The 18,704-nt window shown below is 37.1% G+C and overlaps 1 protein-coding gene across 1 annotated transcript in view; it reads left to right on the top strand.

Moving 5' to 3' along the window:
• Positions 1–16,521, top strand: part of KCNK2 (potassium two pore domain channel subfamily K member 2) — a 101,071-nt gene extending 84,550 nt beyond the window's left edge. The window contains exons 6-8 of the mRNA XM_031552165.1: positions 13,080–13,240; positions 15,316–15,502; positions 16,439–16,521. Of these exons, the coding sequence (XP_031408025.1) occupies positions 13,080–13,240; positions 15,316–15,502; positions 16,439–16,521 (431 nt within the window). The remainder of the gene's footprint in view (positions 1–13,079; positions 13,241–15,315; positions 15,503–16,438) is intronic.
• The last annotated feature ends 2,183 nt before the right edge of the window (positions 16,522–18,704 follow it).

The following is an 18,704-nucleotide window of genomic DNA, read 5'->3' as shown; positions in this document are numbered from 1 at the left end:
CAGCCATTTCAAGGAATGTGCAACTTTTTTTCCAATCCTAAAAATTTGATTTGGACACTTACAGGTCAGCCCGTGTCCTAAGATACTGATGCCCAATAAGAATAAATATCTCGTTTATTCATTGCTTAAATATTTCAGTATGCAAGGAGAAGATGATTGGAGAAAACTTCTGGTCCTGAAGATATTTGTATGTGGAGTCCATCAGTCATCTGTATTTCCTAGCTAAAATTGCTCAATTGAATTTTCAAGGTTCTGGATTCTCGATTCATTGAAACTGACGTAAGAGGGCTGAAGGAAATGCTGGTTGTGCACTAATAAACATTTAGAACTCTGTAGTGTTTATCAGTGGTTATGAGTACAGGGCTGTATGACATAGCTGAGGCACCAATGTGGTTTTTCAGCTGAAGAGAGGATGCACAGAAAAACCCCATGCCAGCATCTGTTAAGCACAGATTGTATTTCTCCACCATAGACATCAGATTTATAATTTTGCAGCTCTTCTGATAGATGAAAATAAGCATCTAGAGGCTACTGTTCAGGAGGCAAGAAGTAGTATTGAGTGGCTTAGTCATATGCAATAGATAATTATTTTTTTTAAATGAGCTGAGAAAGAGACAGTTATTTTGTCTATAATACTAAACACAGTTATCTCCAGTTCACAAAATGCTTTGTTGGGTTGGGAATTGGATTGGCATTATCTATTTAGTAATTCTGTGGATCAGTGCAACTTGCTAAGTGCGTAGTTAGAATTGCCCATATTTTTTTTCCTTTGTGTGTGTCAGTGCATGCAACTGAAAATTTGCTCGTCTCATGGAAAATAATTCACCTTTAAAATTTTCTCAAAGAAAATTGTGACAGTATTCTTGTACTTACGGTTATTCTCATGATTTGAAATTTTCAATTGGGAAAAATCTTGATATGAGGAAGGTGATTCGTATGCTCCATGAGAAGCATTATATGATATCCATGTACCTGAGTGTCTCATAATGGAGGTAACTGTGTTTTGGAGCTCTACTTGCAGATTTTCTATCCAGTATGTGGGGTTATTGGCCAGTGTTATCTACCCATGATGAGAATTCTGCCTTCTATAACTTGATTCAAGTTTTTCAGTTCTGGATGTATGAGTCTGTCTCTCTGAGTGCAGGGTCATTATTTCATCTGTTTATTCATCTTTGTGTTTTGCCCAATATATGTGGATTCTATGTTCCGTATTGTCCATGTGCTTATTTTGCCCATTATATGTAGAAAACAGAAGTGTTCGCAGTTTAGCCTTAACGTATTTTTGGAAAGGTGTTTCTTCTTCAAATAAACACACCAGCATGCAAGTAACAATTGTTATATTTCTCAAACACTTTGATTTAGTATGATCATCTGGAGCAATTTTCTTGATGTGAAGATATATCTGTTGTGCCTAATTAATTGTTTTGTTGCTATATTATCTGAGTGTAGTAGATTACATGGAAGGAATAGGCTGCTGTTATGTAAAATACTTATGAATTTCCTGTGTTTCTTTATCCTGTTTGCATGAGAGCCCCAATCTTATTTACTAGGTTGCTCTAAAAGTAATGCCTCCTATTTGATTTCCACGGAAACTGGAAGAAAAAAAAAAAAAGCAAATGATAGAGCAAATTCTCAGCTACAAAACACTGTTTTTTCAGCAGTCACTGCCATTAGCTATGCATTTTCACCAGTAATGAGCAAGAGCCTGCATGCTGCACTTGTAAAAATTTGCATGGCTGACTGGATCATGGCTTATCTTTCACACCACCGTTGCCTCTGTTGAAATGCACCATCCACTGCCTCACTGTGCTACAGCCACTGTTTGATCTCCAGAAATGTTCAGTAAGTGTCAGTTAATGTCAGTGGGTGACATTTCTTCCACATAGAAGAAATTGCATATCTTTGCTTCATACACACTTCTATATCAGAAGCTACTTAGAATGCATGTAGTGCTCCAGTATTTAGCTGTGAAATAACATAAATTGCCAACAGTTCTATCTGAAAGAGCTGTGAGTTCCATTCATTGGTTTATCACTCTTGCTATGTGAGCAGTGGCAATATATTTTCTCTTATGCTCAGAATGCTGATTTCAGGAATTATAGTATGGAGAATCCTTAAGTCCCAAAGCTTCATCCTTTGGGTTGGAGCTGATGTCTGTTTTCACAGAGAAACAAAAGCTACTAATCTTGTGATCTTTTTTGGGTGGAATGACTTCTCACTCTAACGCTTGGGATACAGTGGAATTTTCATTATTGGGAATTTAAGAGTTCAAAACTGCTTTTATGTATCTGTGTTGATATGCAGAACGATAAAATACCATTTATGTATGTGATCACTTAGGAAAGAAAGGAATCACAAGGCATACAGTAATGAATCCCACTGAGTCTTTAGTGATAAAAATAGATGTATCAAAATTTAGCTTTCATCTGTTCTTGATCTGTGTGTAAACATGAAGAATTCATTTGATGACTCTTCTCTGAAGAGTCACAAAGCTATGCTGAAAAAATAAAGTGACATTAAGCAGTTTGTCTTCTGTTTTTGTGTCTGTAGATGAAACTGAAACAGTAAACTTGTACGGATTTATTTTTTTTTTTTTTTCTAAACAAGTGTTTCTGATCCCAGGAAAGATGTGTTGGTTAGAGCAAGACCATGCTTAGACTTCAGTTAATGATAATTAACTTTGTTGCAAGTAATAAGTTTGTTACAATTGAAGAATTATGGTGCTCACTTGAATGAATAGTGTGCAGTGGAATCAAGTAATTGTAGTAGAAACAAATGAGTTTAGGCTTTATAGGTGGGATTTTTGTTAGACACTTTCACTTTTTTTCCCAGTTAGGTTCTGCTCTGCTTCCTTTAGAAAATAAGATCCTGCTTGCTAAAGCAACTGCAGTTATATGAGTAGCAACCTTTTCAGTGGTGCTTCCTTATGAATTAAATAGGAGACAGTGTCATTTGCTTACATATTTGGAAACTGGCTATCTAATTTTCTTGCTCAAGCTGAATGAAAAGAAAGTACTATGATTCAGGAAAAGTGCATTTATTTATTTTTTGCATTGTTTTCCATTTGAAAGCTATTACATAGCTTTTGCAGACATATTTTATCAGCTGTACTATTTGCCAATAAATTTGAAGACATTGCCATGTCTTCAAATGTTGTCAAAATGCAACATATTTCTCATTACAAACTCTTCAGCATTGGTAGTTTGGACTATAGGTGTGTGATTCTTCAGAGTCATATATTCCTAAATGACTACAAAACCTTTTAGAAGAGATAGAAGAGTATTACAACTTATTTTTGTCTATTAACCTTGAAGCCTAATGTCTGAATTTTCACATCGTCCCATCAGGATGGCATGTGAGATAAGCACAAATGCTTGTTCAGGATGGAAACGCTTGCAAACAACAATAGTTCACTAAATAATAAGGAAAACAAAAAATATATATGTAAATGCCTTATGTGTCTTAAAGACCCAGAGACTGTACATGAACATTGTTGCAGAATAATTCTAGGGTGGGGAGTGAAGCAAAAAAAAAAAAACAAAACCACAGAAAACACATTCATTTTCTGACAAATATTATTTTATATAAAAAAGGAGAAAATTTTGAGTGCTTCTTTATATAGGATTTTTTTCCTGAATATAATGAAGAAATTGAAATTCCATTTATATTTGATATTTTGAACTGCAATGACTAATAATGGAATTTTCAACTAAAACATTGAAACATTTCCTTCAACTAAAGATGAGTCTAAGCTACTATTTGCTAATTTCTGTTAGTAATGGATTAGTGGGAACCTTCAGTGAAGCTAATTGTCACATTCTATTTTGCAGTGCCCTTCACAGTGCTTTAATAACAATAGAAAATATCAATCTGTTACCAGCAAAAAAAAAAAACAACTATTGAATATTACTTCTCTTACCTCTATTTTTACTTCTTAATTTTTAAGGTTTTATAAGGTCATAAGATATACTCCTAATGTAAGCATCCTTTTTTCATACCAGGAGTAGAGCTGTTTAAAAGTCTTTTAAGACTTATTGTCCTTAGATTGAAAGAAAGATATGTTGCTTTTACAAGATCTACTGACACTTAAGAAGAGATTGGGAGGGGGAGTGGAGGGAAGCAAATTGGTGCTTCTGTGTTCTAAAACTGGTGTATGGGTAAAAAGGTTTGTAAAGCAGGAACTAAGTCATAAAAAAACCCTCCTTTTTTAAACACCTTCAGTTTTTTGAGTAGATTTAGCTGGTGCAATTAACTCATAATCTATCTATCTAACTCATATGGCATTGCATCTAATTTCAGAAGGCAATACACATCCCATAATCCAAGCGAAAGTCAATTGAATTTGTTTATTGAGCTGGAAGGCTTAGTCTAAACTAAATGTTCATAATCTAGCCCAGGGTTCTGGAGGGAAGAGAAAAAGTAAAATAATAGTTGGGAAATATATTTACACATGGTTCATTTTTATGTGCATTTATTTTAATGTCTTTTTCTCCATTTTGAACTGAAATGAAGGATTATATAAAGTGTGAGGCCTTTACCTGAAAGCAGTATTCTGCCTCCTGATGTGCTCTGTTCCATTTTGAATTCTTTCCCTGTGTAGGATAAGTAGAGATTTCTGAAATATTGCCCTCATTTTCTTATGGAAATGTCACAACCTACCTATGCATGTAAAAGCAAGGTATGAGGGGAAGGATTGCTCGTGGTTTTTGTTAATGGCTGAAATTCCTGTCTATTGTAAGTAACACTGGTGTCTGTCAAAGGCAAGCTTGGCATGGAAACCCCCCAAAACCTTGCTGTACAATAGTGCAAACTTTGGAGTTTATTTTGCATTGCATCACTTTTTTTTATCAGTTTATTTCGTATAAAACTGTCACTCTGAAATTATTTTTCTGTTGGAGACTTACGGTTAGAAGCACAGACTCTTATCGTGTATTTACTTACATTTGTTCTTTTCTACGTTTCTCCATCTTTGCACTTCTTTCTTTTCCAAAGAATGATGTGAGACTCCCCACTTTGCTAACTTAGCAAGTGGTTTGCCTGAAGGCAGAGTTGTGCTGGGCATTGGTAGGGTGCTGCTGAGCCACGCGATGCTCAGGTTCCTCCTTCTGCTGGAGCATTTGTTACAGGGGAAAAACACCCATACCTACATAGCTTAAGGCTTCTAAAAACTGCACACTATGGAAGCAGAAAAATCAAGCTTTACTCCTCTGAAGGATTTTAAGTACTTCTGCAGTCTTGTTATTGCACTTTGTTTAATTGTTAGGATAATGGCATTATAACAAAGTAGTTTTTTGATGTGCGGTGTGTAATTCTGGGCAACTAGAGAACCTGTGGCAGAATGATTTCCAGTGCCGATTTCTGCAACATCATGATACTGCTGGAAATCTGGTAAGAATTTCATTTGATAAAGTATACGTGTTTTTCCAGATTTGCAGATATAGGCGCTGACAGCATGTGTATGCTTTCAGGCGTTTAAATGCTTATTGAATAGAGATAAAATTAAATGTATTCTTAAAGATAAGCATATGCTGACTTCGCTGAGTCAGGAATACAACCCATAAATATCATAAAGTCGGTGGAAGTTACTATATTTTTTTTTCTAAACGTTTTTTTTTTTTTTTAATCTTGAAAATCCCTCCTTTCTGCTTGCTTTACTAAACTTAAGCAATGGTGCAGTTGGATAAATATGTGCAATGCAGTATGTTCCCCTTCATGGCGCGTCCCATCCACCCATGTCTTCCAGCCTGCTCAGTCTCCTCCAGAATTTCTCTGCCTAATTGTGATTCAGGGCAAAGGATCTGGATATATGGACTGTGTGTATGTAGTTTATCAGAAATGTAGAAGATGCCTTATCTTTCTTTTCTCTCAGAATTAAAGCTGCCAAGTATTTGTGTTTCTGAACACTGAACTGGTGAAACCCCCTTTAAGCTAAAAAGGGAGTCTGAAGAAAAGTTTAATGCTACAAAGACATTTCGAGCTTGTCTTATCTTTACTAGGTCAAATCATCACCCATTCGTAGTGGCCAGCTGCATCAGTTGAACAGAGTTGGAACTCAGAATCTGCTGAGCGTAGGACTGAAATTTTTAGTTCATCTTGAAGTTTGATTCACTGAAATCAGAGGGGATTGCGGAATATCTGTGATGAAAACTGATTGCACAGAGCCAGTTTCACCGGAGAAATTGGATACTCTCATTTGTGAATAGCAATGTTCCTAGATAAAAAGGGCGAGTGGTGGAGACTTTACATGTTTTAGCTCTTCATTTATTGCTGTTTGTCTGCTGTAGTCCTTAACTTGGTAAGGACTTGGTAATGCATTTGCAGTGCTACTTACAGTAAGCAACAAGGAAAGATACTGAAGAAGGTTATTTTAGACTTCCATTGGAGTCAGCACCAGAAACTTATTCTATTTATAAGCTTTTGCCAGTATGTTTAAAGTTCACTATTTTTTTTCATTGATCATCTGTGTCAGTGTATTATATTAATACATTGGTGATGTTTATGTATTTGGAGAAGAATGAGTGTTATGAGTTATAACTCACAGAGAAAGAGAACTAAAAAAGGGACAGAAGTCCCACCACTGGCAAGAAGCACTTCACCATGCAAAGTGACATCTGTGAATGAATGAGGTACACTGTACCAAGAGGGAGAGCTACCTGAAAGGATGTCTAAGCTTTTAAAGAATTTCCGACAATTGTTACTCAGTTTCTTCAGAAATTTTCTTTGCAACCGTATGTGGATTACTGAATATATCAGCAACTACTGCATTTGTACTGAGAAGTTCCTTGCAAGGCTCCTTCGCCTCTAGCACAGCACTTTTGGATTTGAAGGAAACTTACTTCCTATGAATACCTATAGCCCGTTCTTTTAAAAAGTTGTTGCTTTGATTTGATTATTGCTTCCAGGGAATGCAGATGAAAAGAAACTACTTAAAGGAGATTAGACTCTGTTTGTCAATTTCTGAGTATTACACATTTTATTAACATCATTCTAGGTTTTCCTGTTATTATCCATAGTTGAACAGGAGATGGTAATGCAGGCTTTTTTAGGCTTGAACCAGAACACAAGAACCTTCTAAATGATATATTGACGTTGTAGTGACACAGAATTATAGATTAATACTAAAAGCCAGAATATGTAGGTTGGAATCCAGATAATACCGAAGGGAGTGCTTTGCTGACCACTGATATTAAATAAATAGCAGTACTGTGTGACAACAGCTTTCCTGAGTCATTCACTGAAGCTATTAAGAGAAATGGCTTTTAAGAGCCAGAGTGACCAGTACAGAAATTATGCCTAACTTGAGTAAGATGGATCTGCAGTTTCATAACTGACCACAGTTTGAAATGGATGTACTTGCACCTCTGTTACTGCATCAGACCCTTCCATGTTGGGATTAGATCAATTACAGGCACAAAAAATTCTCTTGGTCATTATTCAGCCTTCAAATTATCTTGCATTGTACTCTTGAATATATATGTATATGTGCATGCACATAAGCCTGTGCAGGAAGGAAAGGTTGTGGATGCAAGTATTCTCAATAGTTATCTGATTGGGCTTGAATAAATTTTTTGAAGGTTCTCAGATTTTAGGTGCCAAACTTCAGCTAGGTCAGGGTCAATGTAAAGTCATTGTGTAGTTCTTGGCCAAAGACTGAGTGTGAGTTAGGGATCTAAATACTACAGTTCTGGACTTCCCTGTGCTTCACTTACATGTTTATGAAAAGGGGAAATATCAATTTTTTTAGCTACTTAATAATGTTGGGAGGATAAACGCATGGAAGATCTGGAAGTGTCCTCATACTGAACTTAAGAAGGTCATAAAGAATGTGGCACATTATTTGTAAATCTGTATGGCATGATTGTACACTCATAAAGCATATTTTGGAGGGTAGGGCAGAGGTTGAAAGCAAAGAGTGTGGTGAGAAAGAGAATAGGTGATTAAAAACAAACAAACAAATGCAGTAGTTACTGTGTAGTGAACATGAAGGTGTAAGTTTTAAATTTTCTGCATTATCTGCAGGGATTTTGACAGAGCCAGTGTGGGTACACACTCACAATCTTCTTGTTTGATCACGTCCAGACCAATTTCTACCAAAAGAAATCGCTATCTGTGAATAAGTGTGCATCTTTGCCTGGGCACTGGTGATGAGGCATATATTTTAATCTCTTGAGTCTAAATGGCACTCCAAAAGGGGGAAAAACCATCTCAGCTAGTAGAAATTTGATGAGATATCTTTCATACAGATTCCATCAGATAGCTCCTGAGGGCCCAGAAAGAGCATATTTTGATCCCTTAAAATCAATATGACATTCAGTATCAAAACACATGTTCTCCCTTTCCAAAGGGTAATCACTGTAATTGAGCCTGCAGTCAGGCTGGATGTGAACCTGCAGCAGTGTGGCCACCTGCTGCGTGACAGCCAAGTTGCTTGGATCTGACCACTTGGTTCCATAGCAGGAGCTCAGCATCTCCTCTGTGCAATTTATTAGCAGGTGCCCTGCTTTGCCTAAGAATTATCAGTAAAAATATGTAGGTTACTCCAAAAGTAATGCCTTCTGCTTATTTCTGTAGAAACTACAACAGATACTTCAAAAAGCACAATAAAACTGTTTAATAAGAGCAAGTTCTTGCGTACAAAGTGTTATTTTTAAAATTAGTCACCACTATTAGCTGATTGACACTGAGGAGCTGATTGAGATGCTCTGCGTTTTGTGATGTGACAGCTGTGTACGACCATCCAGAATATCTTGTCTTTCATGTCACCGTCCCCAGTGCTGCAAGGAACTACCTACTGCTTTACTGTGCTCATTTCCACTGTTGGGTCACCATAAACATTCAGCAAGTGTTGGTGAGTGTCAGTGGGTGTAGTTTTTTTTCCACGTGGAGGAATTCACTGATACAACTTTGCTTCATCTGTAGTTCATGTCAGACACCATTTTGTCAAACTATCCCACTGCTGCCATCTGTCCCATGTCAACAACACGTATTGGAACATTGCTGGGAAGGTTGAACCTCTATTGCTATACCATCAAAATCCACCTCTGACTTAGTGGGTTAACATAATAAAATTGGAGGCATAACTTTCAGAGCCACTATCGTGTATTTATCAGAAGTCTATTCTTTTAACACTGCATTCTGAAAGACGGAGGCTGCAGTGAACTACAGGGGAAAAAAAAAATTATCTACTTGAAACAGAAGATGTATTTTTTAAATCAATTTGCAATCTTCCTTTTTCTGAAGGTGTGAATGCAAAGATGTTCTTATTTCTAGACCTGAACAGAAGTGCGTCTTCTCAATTTTAAGAGAGAAACTATTGTGTCATAAGAAAAAATCTGGGATAGAAGTTTCAAGCACTCTTCTCAAAACCTGTAATGAATTTGTAGTTTGCATAATGCTACTAATTTCTACTTAATAGCTGATCTGTTCCAGTTGGAAATGTTAGACATCTTCATTTTCAAATATATAAAAAATGGGAAACTTTGTGGGGGAGGGATGAGGGGGAAGAGTAATTCCTATGAAAGTCTTGGTTTGGTTGGTTGGCTTAGCATACCTTTCCTTTGGGCTGTATAGCTGACTAAAGGATTTCCCAGAGCTATCTAAACTTGAATCTTGGAGGTTGTAAGAGTTGTGGTGCTGAAACCATGGGGTATGTTATTTTGGTGAGTGGAGCAGTTACTCATATGGCCATTGTAAATGCATTATATTCTTTATTCTGCAGGCTGCCTTTTAAAATGCAATTCTTGTCTACAACACTTGTCAGAGACAACATAATGCACAAATTCCATGCGTGTGAGAGGTGTGCTGGGCATTTAGCAGGATATGAAAGGGGTTTGGTGAGACTAGAAGGGTAGATCATGCCCCTGGTTGTGGAAGTGTGTCAGGGAAGGACAGCATGAAGACAGCACTGATGATACCTGAGGGAAGCTGACCCATTCTGCAAGGTGAAAATTGCTCTGCTTGCACAGGAGAGCTGCAGGGCCCATGGTTTCTTCTGGGCACCGGGCCTGAAGGGAAGCTTTCCTTCAGTTTTATTCAGCAGCAGAATTCTGCTGCCTTTCCTAAGGAAGAAATGATTCTTTCTTTCTTCTTCCTTCCTTTCCGGCAAAGCCCTCAGGAATTACAACAACAGTATGAAATATAAATATGCTTCCTTTCTCTTTACATAAATGATGGATTTGATTTCTGCTGGAGAAACTGGGAGAGTAGAATGTAAGGACAATTTGGGTAACTCAAGAAGTAGGCTGTGGTGTGTGGCAGCAGGCTGTTACGAAACATGTTGCTCCAAGAAGTATGATTAACATAATGGAAGCTCCTTGGTGTATCAGTTCATTGAAGCATGTCCTGTCATGACAACACTGTCGCTTGTACAGTGTGCAGCAAGCAGCTGGGTGGAGATAGGCTGTACCGCCTGTGGAGTGTTATTTTATCCAGTAATGTGTTAGTGAGGTTTGTTTTAAAAAAAACTAATAATACAAGACCTTCTTAATGTTGTGTATGGAAGAAAAGTAACAGTTTGAAGGTACAAGTGGCCCATCCTTACCTCAAGCAAAGTATACCTGTGATTTAGAGCAAGAATACACAGAGCTGAACGTGAACTTCTTGTTCTCGTAGTGATTAGCAGCAGATGAGAAGTACGCTGTAGTGGTAATCATCTATTGTAATAGCTTTGGGATGCACAGAAAGTGCCAGTTTGCTTTATGAAGTAAAGCGAGAAAAATTGCCTGCTTGACTTGTGGTTGACTGGGCTGATATTTTGTCACCATTATGGTACCATTTTTGTGGAGCAAGTGAATAATAACGTTCTTACACCAAGAGAAGGGAGAGCTGTTTCCAGATCCGCCAGTACAAGTTTTATAAATCTGGTGTATCCAGACTCTGGTTCTGAATCGCGTTAAGACTCTGCAGGAATTACACTCTGGCAGCTATTCAAGCTCCTGTTGCTGCATAAACAGAGATATTTATGAAAACAGAGTAGTTTGGATCTGTTTGTCCCTTTTGGTTGGTGATGAGCTAATTTTATTTTAAAACTCAAGGGTCTTTCCTGCTTGCTGCATGAAGGCACAGAGTGAACTCGATGGAGCTGAAATTTCCTGAATTATAATAATCAGTAATTTTAGCCCTGGCTCTGGTTTAGAGAAGAATACTAGGTTGTTCTAAAGACACTCTGACTTTAGTCACCTAGAGTGAGTCAGGTTCTTGTCTTGATATTTCTGCAGGGAAAATTTATGAGTTCCAGGGCTTGTAGCTGATGATTCCTATTTCATATTGGTTTACATGGCTTAGTGGCATGGTGGTGATGGGTTGATGGTTGAACGATATGATCTTTGTGGTCTTTACAACTTTTATGATTGCATGAGTATATAATTTTGTCCTTTGTTTATTTTGGTAAAATTTTAATAAAAACCATTTATCCCCACTTTTTTAACCTAATTAAACTGATATCATTATAACATTGCATTTATTGTTATCACAATTAGCAGTTCTAAGCAGATACTAGGACAAAATATCTGGGAGTAAAATGTATTCCAGTCATGTTTTCTTTTTCTGTAACAAAGTTGAGTGAGGGGCAGTTCTGTCTCCTGTGTGCTGAGGAAGTTTTGACCCAGAACTTTTCTTTAGCCCACCTATGTGGGAACAGAACCAAAAATTAAGGTAATATAAATAAGTTTCTTGAAGGGAAATCCATTTTAAACCCATGTGCTCAAAATAGTTAAATAAAAATTCTGAGGAATTAGATATTCATTGAATGTGCTTTGCATTATGGAAGCTTACAGTTGGTGTGCATCAATAGTATGCTATTTTAAAAAGAAAATTGACACTGCAGGTTCTCAATAGAGCAGATAAAATCTGTAAAATCTGTCAGATTTTTCAAAGGAAAATTGGGTGTTCATTGAATGCTTTTAGTGTTTTTATGAAAAGTATATTTTATGCAAAATTTAATATTAAAGACAAAAACTGAGACATGGATGACTCAATTATGTGCTAAAATATTTTGCTTTTTATCTTTTGTACATTCTTTTCTACCAAAAAAAAAAAAAAAGTAATTCCTTTAAAAGCTTTTGCTTAATTTATCCATAGAAAATAATCCTTTTTTTCCCTTCATGAGTTCTCCCTCTGCCCTCCTTCAAAGTACACACTGTTGTTCTGAACAGCGGAATAATTTCAAAACTCATGCTGTATTATTACTAATGCCTTACTGCTTCCCCAGAACATGAGTAGGAAAAAACAGCTTTGAATTGAAAACGAAGATGATGCTCCAGAAACAGTGCGACCTTGGACAAATCATTAAAGTGCCAATCTTGGGGGGATACATTTGAGGGCATGCCACATGTCTGAGCTCATTGTATTTTGGGTTCCTCAATTTACGTGGAACAGCAGCAATAGAGGCATCACAGACATAGGAAGGGTGTAATTTTTACGTGATCAATGAAGACAGAATCATTTCAGTTCTCAAATGGAGAGGATCCTGGAAAAACTGTTTCTCTAAGCTCTGTTTGCAACTATATTAACCTGAGGCTTTAATAATGAGGACTCAAAGTAATTTCATTTAATTTAAAGATTTCTAATTCATTCATCCAAATGGTTTCTTTCAGGCTGCTTCACTTCGAGACACAGCATATTCTAAGGAAAACTGTGTTTTGTTTCAGAGCACTGCAGCCTTCAAATTACAAGTCCAGTTATGGGCATTTGCAGGAAACAGAGGCTAAGGCACATCTTAACCAAATGATGTTAACTGTATCTAGTAGATGTGGAAAGTTGTTGTAATTTATAAATATATATGTGTATATATAATGTGTGTGTGTGTATATATGATTTATTTTTCTGTTGAGATTTTGTTTCTCTGTAGTATGTAGAGAATATTAAAAAAGTGAATTGTACAGCAGTTTAGTTTTAGTTCAAGGAGGATTTAACAACATATTTTCATTTGATTTTTTTTTTTTTCCCCACAATGTCTTCTGTGTCACGTGATTAACCTAATAGGACTTGTTTGCAACCGTTCTCTTCCTGTACTCCTTTACAAATGTGTAATGTAATACGTGTAACTTCTTTTTAAACATCTCAAGTTGTTTGTAATTTAGGCTTTGGAAACATCTCCCCACGCACACAAGGTGGAAAGATATTCTGTATCATCTATGCCTTACTGGGAATTCCTCTGTTTGGTTTTCTCTTGGCTGGTGTTGGAGATCAACTGGGGACAATCTTTGGAAAAGGAATTGCCAAAGTAGAAGATACCTTTGTTGTGAGTATGCTGGCTGATTGTTCTAAATTTAACATGTGTAATGCACAGGGTACAACCCATCCTTGTAACCAGATGTCTAGAAAAGGGAGGGAGAACATTGCAAACTCTGAACATATTGAACACTGTTTATTGAGAGTTGGATGTGGTTCAACATTTTCTGTAATACTGATGATTAGGAGGAACAAAACATTTTATTTTTGTTTTGCCTTTAAAATGCTCCTAACTTGCTGTGATGTTTACCTTTAAATGTTGTAATGCAGTATGTGGTAGGAAATCACGGACATGGGGAAAAGAGGGGTTGAGCTGTAGTGTTGACTTCCGGCAATTACTGTTCCTTTGCATTGATTCACAAAACATCTCTGGTGTCTGAGTTTAAAACTACAGTTCTTAAAATCAGATGGCATCATAGAAGAAGAAATGCTCACAATCTGTAAATATGAATATTTCCAGATTTACCAGTCTGTAACTGTTTAATGCTTTGTGTGTTCGGGGTAGCAGGATGGCCTAAATGGTACAGAACCTGCTGTCACTTGTCTGACATTGGACTTGAGGTATTTGCAGCTTCAGTTAAACTTACCAGAGCATGAAGGTTCATGTCTTTCATTTTCTCAGGCCTGTGAATCTTTAGTTACTCCATGCAAAGTGGCACAGCCTAAGTGGAGGAAGAGACTCAACAGACTTATGCATATATTGATAATGTTAAGCTGCAGCTTTAAGAACCACGTACCTAAAAGTATAGCAAAGGAAGTTCATTTCATACACAGTAGCTTGAAAGACAGTGTTAAGAAAAAGCACTTTTTTTTTAATTTGAAGGCATCAGTTCAAATCCCAATAAGTTACTGATGAATAGCAGCAATTTTGATTGAGATTTGGCTAAAAAGGGTAAGAACATTCCATGAGCACACTTTATTTTTTATCCTTTTCACTTTTTTATTATAATGGAATTCCAGTTTTTGCTTAAGAGTACAAAAGCTATCAGACTAATTTGTTTGGTTTCCTAGACTCTTGCTCACAGGGATAATGGATTTCCTTTTTTCTTTTCTTTTCTTTTTTTCCTTTCCTGTAATATCAGTATGCATACAGCAAGAATGCAGCAACTTGTCGTCCATCAGCCCTTCTGTTTCTGTGTGAGCATTTGTGGAACCCACCTGGCACAAGTTCTGGGATATTCCAAAATTGCCAACTATTGTTCCAAATGCATCAAAGCTGACAGTCAGCTCAGCACACAGTTCCCTTGTCATAATCCGCCAGTTTGTGTGGATGAACTGATTGAGATGCTTTTCATTTCATGGCATCATAGTAATTTGTGGTTATCCGGAACATGACTTGTCCTTCACGTTGCTGTCACCACTGCTGAAATGCACCACCCACCACCTAACTGTGCTCACATCCACTCTTGGGTCTTTATAACTGTTCAGCAAGTGTTGGTGAATGTCACTGGCTGCCATTTTTTTTTCACATGGAGGAATTCAGTGACACACTTTCACTTCACACACGCTTCCACATCAGAAGTCTTTCTGTCAGAAGTCTCCTCTGCTGCTGTCTGTCCCACAGCAATAGAATGTAACGGAATAGTGTCTGGAAGGTTTGTCCTCTACTGTCATACCACTAATGTCCACCTCTGATGTAATGGGCCGTGGAACAGCCCTCATATTTGATTAAAGAGAGAAATACTCTTAAAATCATTATTTTTAATTAGGTATTTATGAATGAAAAAAGCAGACATCTCAAGTGCAAACACTACTTGAAGCTCATTCAAATACTTAGCCCTCATTCAAAGCTAGCATGATCAGCTGTTAACATCAATGCGTGTTACACATACCACCCACCCAGACCACAAAGCCTTTCACAGTGAAGAGTAAAGACCTACCCTGCATTTCCTGCTACAGAATGTTTCCTAGGATAGTCATGTTTGCTTTGAAAACACTTTCAAATTAAAACCATGATTTGATTATTATTTTTTTTTCCTGTTTGAGAACTATAACATGCTCACATTGGGTAATACGTGCTTATTTATGGCAGCACAGTTTTATTAACAACAGTTACTTCTTTTTCCCCTTCTCTTTCTTCCATAGAAATGGAACGTGAGTCAGACAAAGATTCGCATTATTTCAACAATAATATTCATACTCTTTGGCTGCGTGCTGTTTGTTGCTCTTCCTGCAGTTATATTCAAGCACATAGAAGGCTGGAGCACACTAGATGCAATTTACTTTGTTGTAATCACTTTAACTACCATTGGATTCGGTGACTATGTTGCAGGTAATTTTTTTCTCGTAACTTTATCTTATAATGTTTTGCACAATTATTTATGTTTTGCTTTTATTTTATCTGTGGGTAGGGGGTATAGACCCAACTCTGTGTGTGGGGGAGAGAGCGTTTTAGCCCATCTCTTCCAATTTTACCTTTCATCATATTTGTCTCAAGTCCTTTGAAGAACCTTAGAGCATGTAGCAAGCTACAGACAGGAGGTGGGACTATCTCTCTCTATGCATCTTAATTCTTTTTCTCTGCTATATTGTCAAAAAGATGCTTTACCTAATCTTAGACTATTTTTGTCCTTGCAGACCGTGAAGTATACAAGAAGAATTATAGTGTTTTAGTCTGCTGAACATTTCTACTTTAGCAGGAGTACTTTAGTGTCTCATTGCTTTGTTATACAACACAGTTTTTGTGAGCATCTTTGGCTTTCAACACATTTTTCCAGATTTCTGCTTCTACCACTGAATTTCTCTGTTATTGTTGTACCTTTCTGTGCTTTGTTTGCTATGTATTTGTCTTTTTATATGTATTTTATAATATAAGAGGAAGGTCTAGCATATCCCATAAATGATACAACCAACACTTGAGAGGTGCCTCTCTCCCAGTTCTGGTGCCTTTGTGTCGGGCAGAGGTAATAGAAATGAGCTTACTCCATCAGATAGCAGCAGCAGGATGAGGAGAGAAGTGCAGGGCTGATGTCAGTGAGCTATTTTGCTGGAGGAAAGCACAGGTAGCAGACATTTGCATGATGTGGGCATCTTCCATGTCCCATCTGAAGTTACTGCCATTGCATGAGTCCAAGCTCACCCAGCGTTTGAGTCTTAGGTGGAGTAGCTCCTAGTAACTATTTTTGCGATGCTTCTATATTTCTTTTGAATGTCTCTGACTTTTTTTCTCTCTTTCCTTGTATTGTTTTTCTTTTGATTTTGTCTTCAGGAGTTTGTGGTTCGGAACAAATTCTGACTTACACCAAATCAAAAATTTATGCTGTTTCGAAGCAAAGAGTCTTGGTGCTCTAAATTTTCTCTCCTGTGAAGCATGTGCATGGCAGGGAATAAAAATAATTGTGTATGAAGACCTAGTGATATTTACTGTAATACTTTATGTGAAATAGCCCACTTGTCTCTAACTGGAACATTGAGTACATTCATCGTTACTTTCATTATAAAATTTCCACAGATTTCTATTTGTGGACCACTTGATATCGTAATTTGTTTCTACGTTCTTTTTTTTTTTTTAATTTACCTAGGAAACACATTATTCTTCTATTGAATGCCCTTGAATTATGTTGTTCTATACCTCATGGCCTTTCATAGTCTTTAAGCATATTTTTAATTCTGAAATTCTGCTGTAATGGTGCTATCAAATTCTGTGAATGTTTTCTATTTTCTTTTAGAGCAATTTGCACAAGACTTGTACTGAAATGTTATTGACTTAGAGATTCAGAGTGTAGGAATTGGAGTTGTACTTGTAATGAAGATGCTAAAGGGAACAGGTTGAGACTACCTCTATCATCATGTGAGGCTAACATGGCCAATGGATTTTATTTTGTCAGAGACGAAGTTGACAATAAGTTAATTGACTTTCATCTTCTTTGTGTGGACTAATGTACTCTGTTGATGCCTGGTGGTAAGAATGCACAAGACTGATTTGTGCACTTGACAGGTTGGAGGGAAGAAATACCATCCAGAGAGGCTTGTGCAGACTTGAGAAATGGGCCTGTGTGAACCTCACGAAGTTCAAGGCCAAGTGCAAGGTTCTGCGCCTGGGTTAGGGCAATTCCAAGCACAAATACAGGCTGGGCAGAGAAAAGATTCCCTGTGGAGAAGGACTTGGGGCTGTTGCTTGAGGAAAAGCTTGATGTGAGCAGGCAGCAAGCATTTGCAGGTTGGAAAGCCAAAAGTCTCCTGGGCAACATGAAATGTGGTGTGACCTGTAAGCCAGAGGAGGTGATTGTCCCCTTCTGCTCTGCCCCCACCTGCAGTGCTGTGTTCAGCTCTGAGGCCTCCAGCTATTTTAAAAGGAAAACTGATTCTGCAAGTACTCAATAAAGCTGATAATATTTATCTGAATAAGTAGGTTTCCTTCTTAATTTTGAGAAAGCATGCAGAATCTTTTGCAAGTTAACAAATTAGTTTGCAGACTTTATGATTACTGACCTGTTTTTTTTTTTCTTTTAGGTAAGTCGTAACTACCTCATAGATACTAAATGTCACTTGTACAATGTCACTTACAGATTTCATCCAGAACACTATCACTCAAAAACATTTAGAAAGGCTGAGTGCCTTAAACAGAGATTAAGCAAGTGTATGGAGTTACCCATGTAATGGGGTAAAAGACTGTAGGGTAGCTTGTCCTATAGAACATAAGTATTTCATCTGACAGAAGCATCTGAATTTGTTGTGGCTCTAGCATATGACATTTTTTTGTTCTGGTTATTGGTGGTGGGTCATGAAGCAGGAAGAATTCTACATCAGTCCACTTCTCAGTGCCTAGGTGGCAATGCAACTGGGAAAAAAAGTCTCAAGCTGGCATTAATTTAGTTCTTTTTATGATTTTTTTTGGCTGAGAAGGCATGTTTCTTAAATAATATTTGAGGTGTAAATTGCCATTTTCCACTTAGAATGGCAGTCAAAACAAGAACAGAATGGTAGGCAGTGGCACTTCAAATTGTGATTATAATGGAGAGGACTTCTAGGAAAAAATAAAGTATTTGGCAATTCTTGTAGCATATTGGAGTTCCATGGGATATTTCGTAACTGTCAGCTTCGTTTCATAAAGTTTCCTCAAACAAAACAAAATTCCAAACGATTTAAAAACTTCAAAATATTTTGGTAATTATCATATTATCTTTCTGGGAACCATCATCCCAGAGGAAAACGCATGTTTTCAAGACCTACATAGGAATGTTTTGGTTGTTATATCCTGTATGGGGTTAAGAGATTTCTTCCAGTATCTGTCACTTTTCACTAACATGAAACGAGCTGCTGCCTCCCTGGCACCACTAGATTTGAAGTCTTGGAGAAGTGTTTTTTTTTTTCACCAGCAGAACTCTTAAGGCTGACATAAAAGGCTGATCATTCAAGGTACAGGCAAGGAGGGAAAAGGTGAAGAGGTTTTGTATTCAAAGTTCAAGAAAATACATGGACAGTATTCCAAAAAACAAGCTTAATCTTTTTTTTAAACTGGATTTTTTTATTTT

This window comes from Meleagris gallopavo, chromosome 2 (assembly GCF_000146605.3).
Source record: "Meleagris gallopavo isolate NT-WF06-2002-E0010 breed Aviagen turkey brand Nicholas breeding stock chromosome 2, Turkey_5.1, whole genome shotgun sequence".
Lineage (NCBI taxonomy): Eukaryota > Metazoa > Chordata > Aves > Galliformes > Phasianidae > Meleagris > Meleagris gallopavo.
Note: the sequence above shows the minus strand (reverse complement) of the source record. Positions and strands in the feature narration are given on the sequence as shown.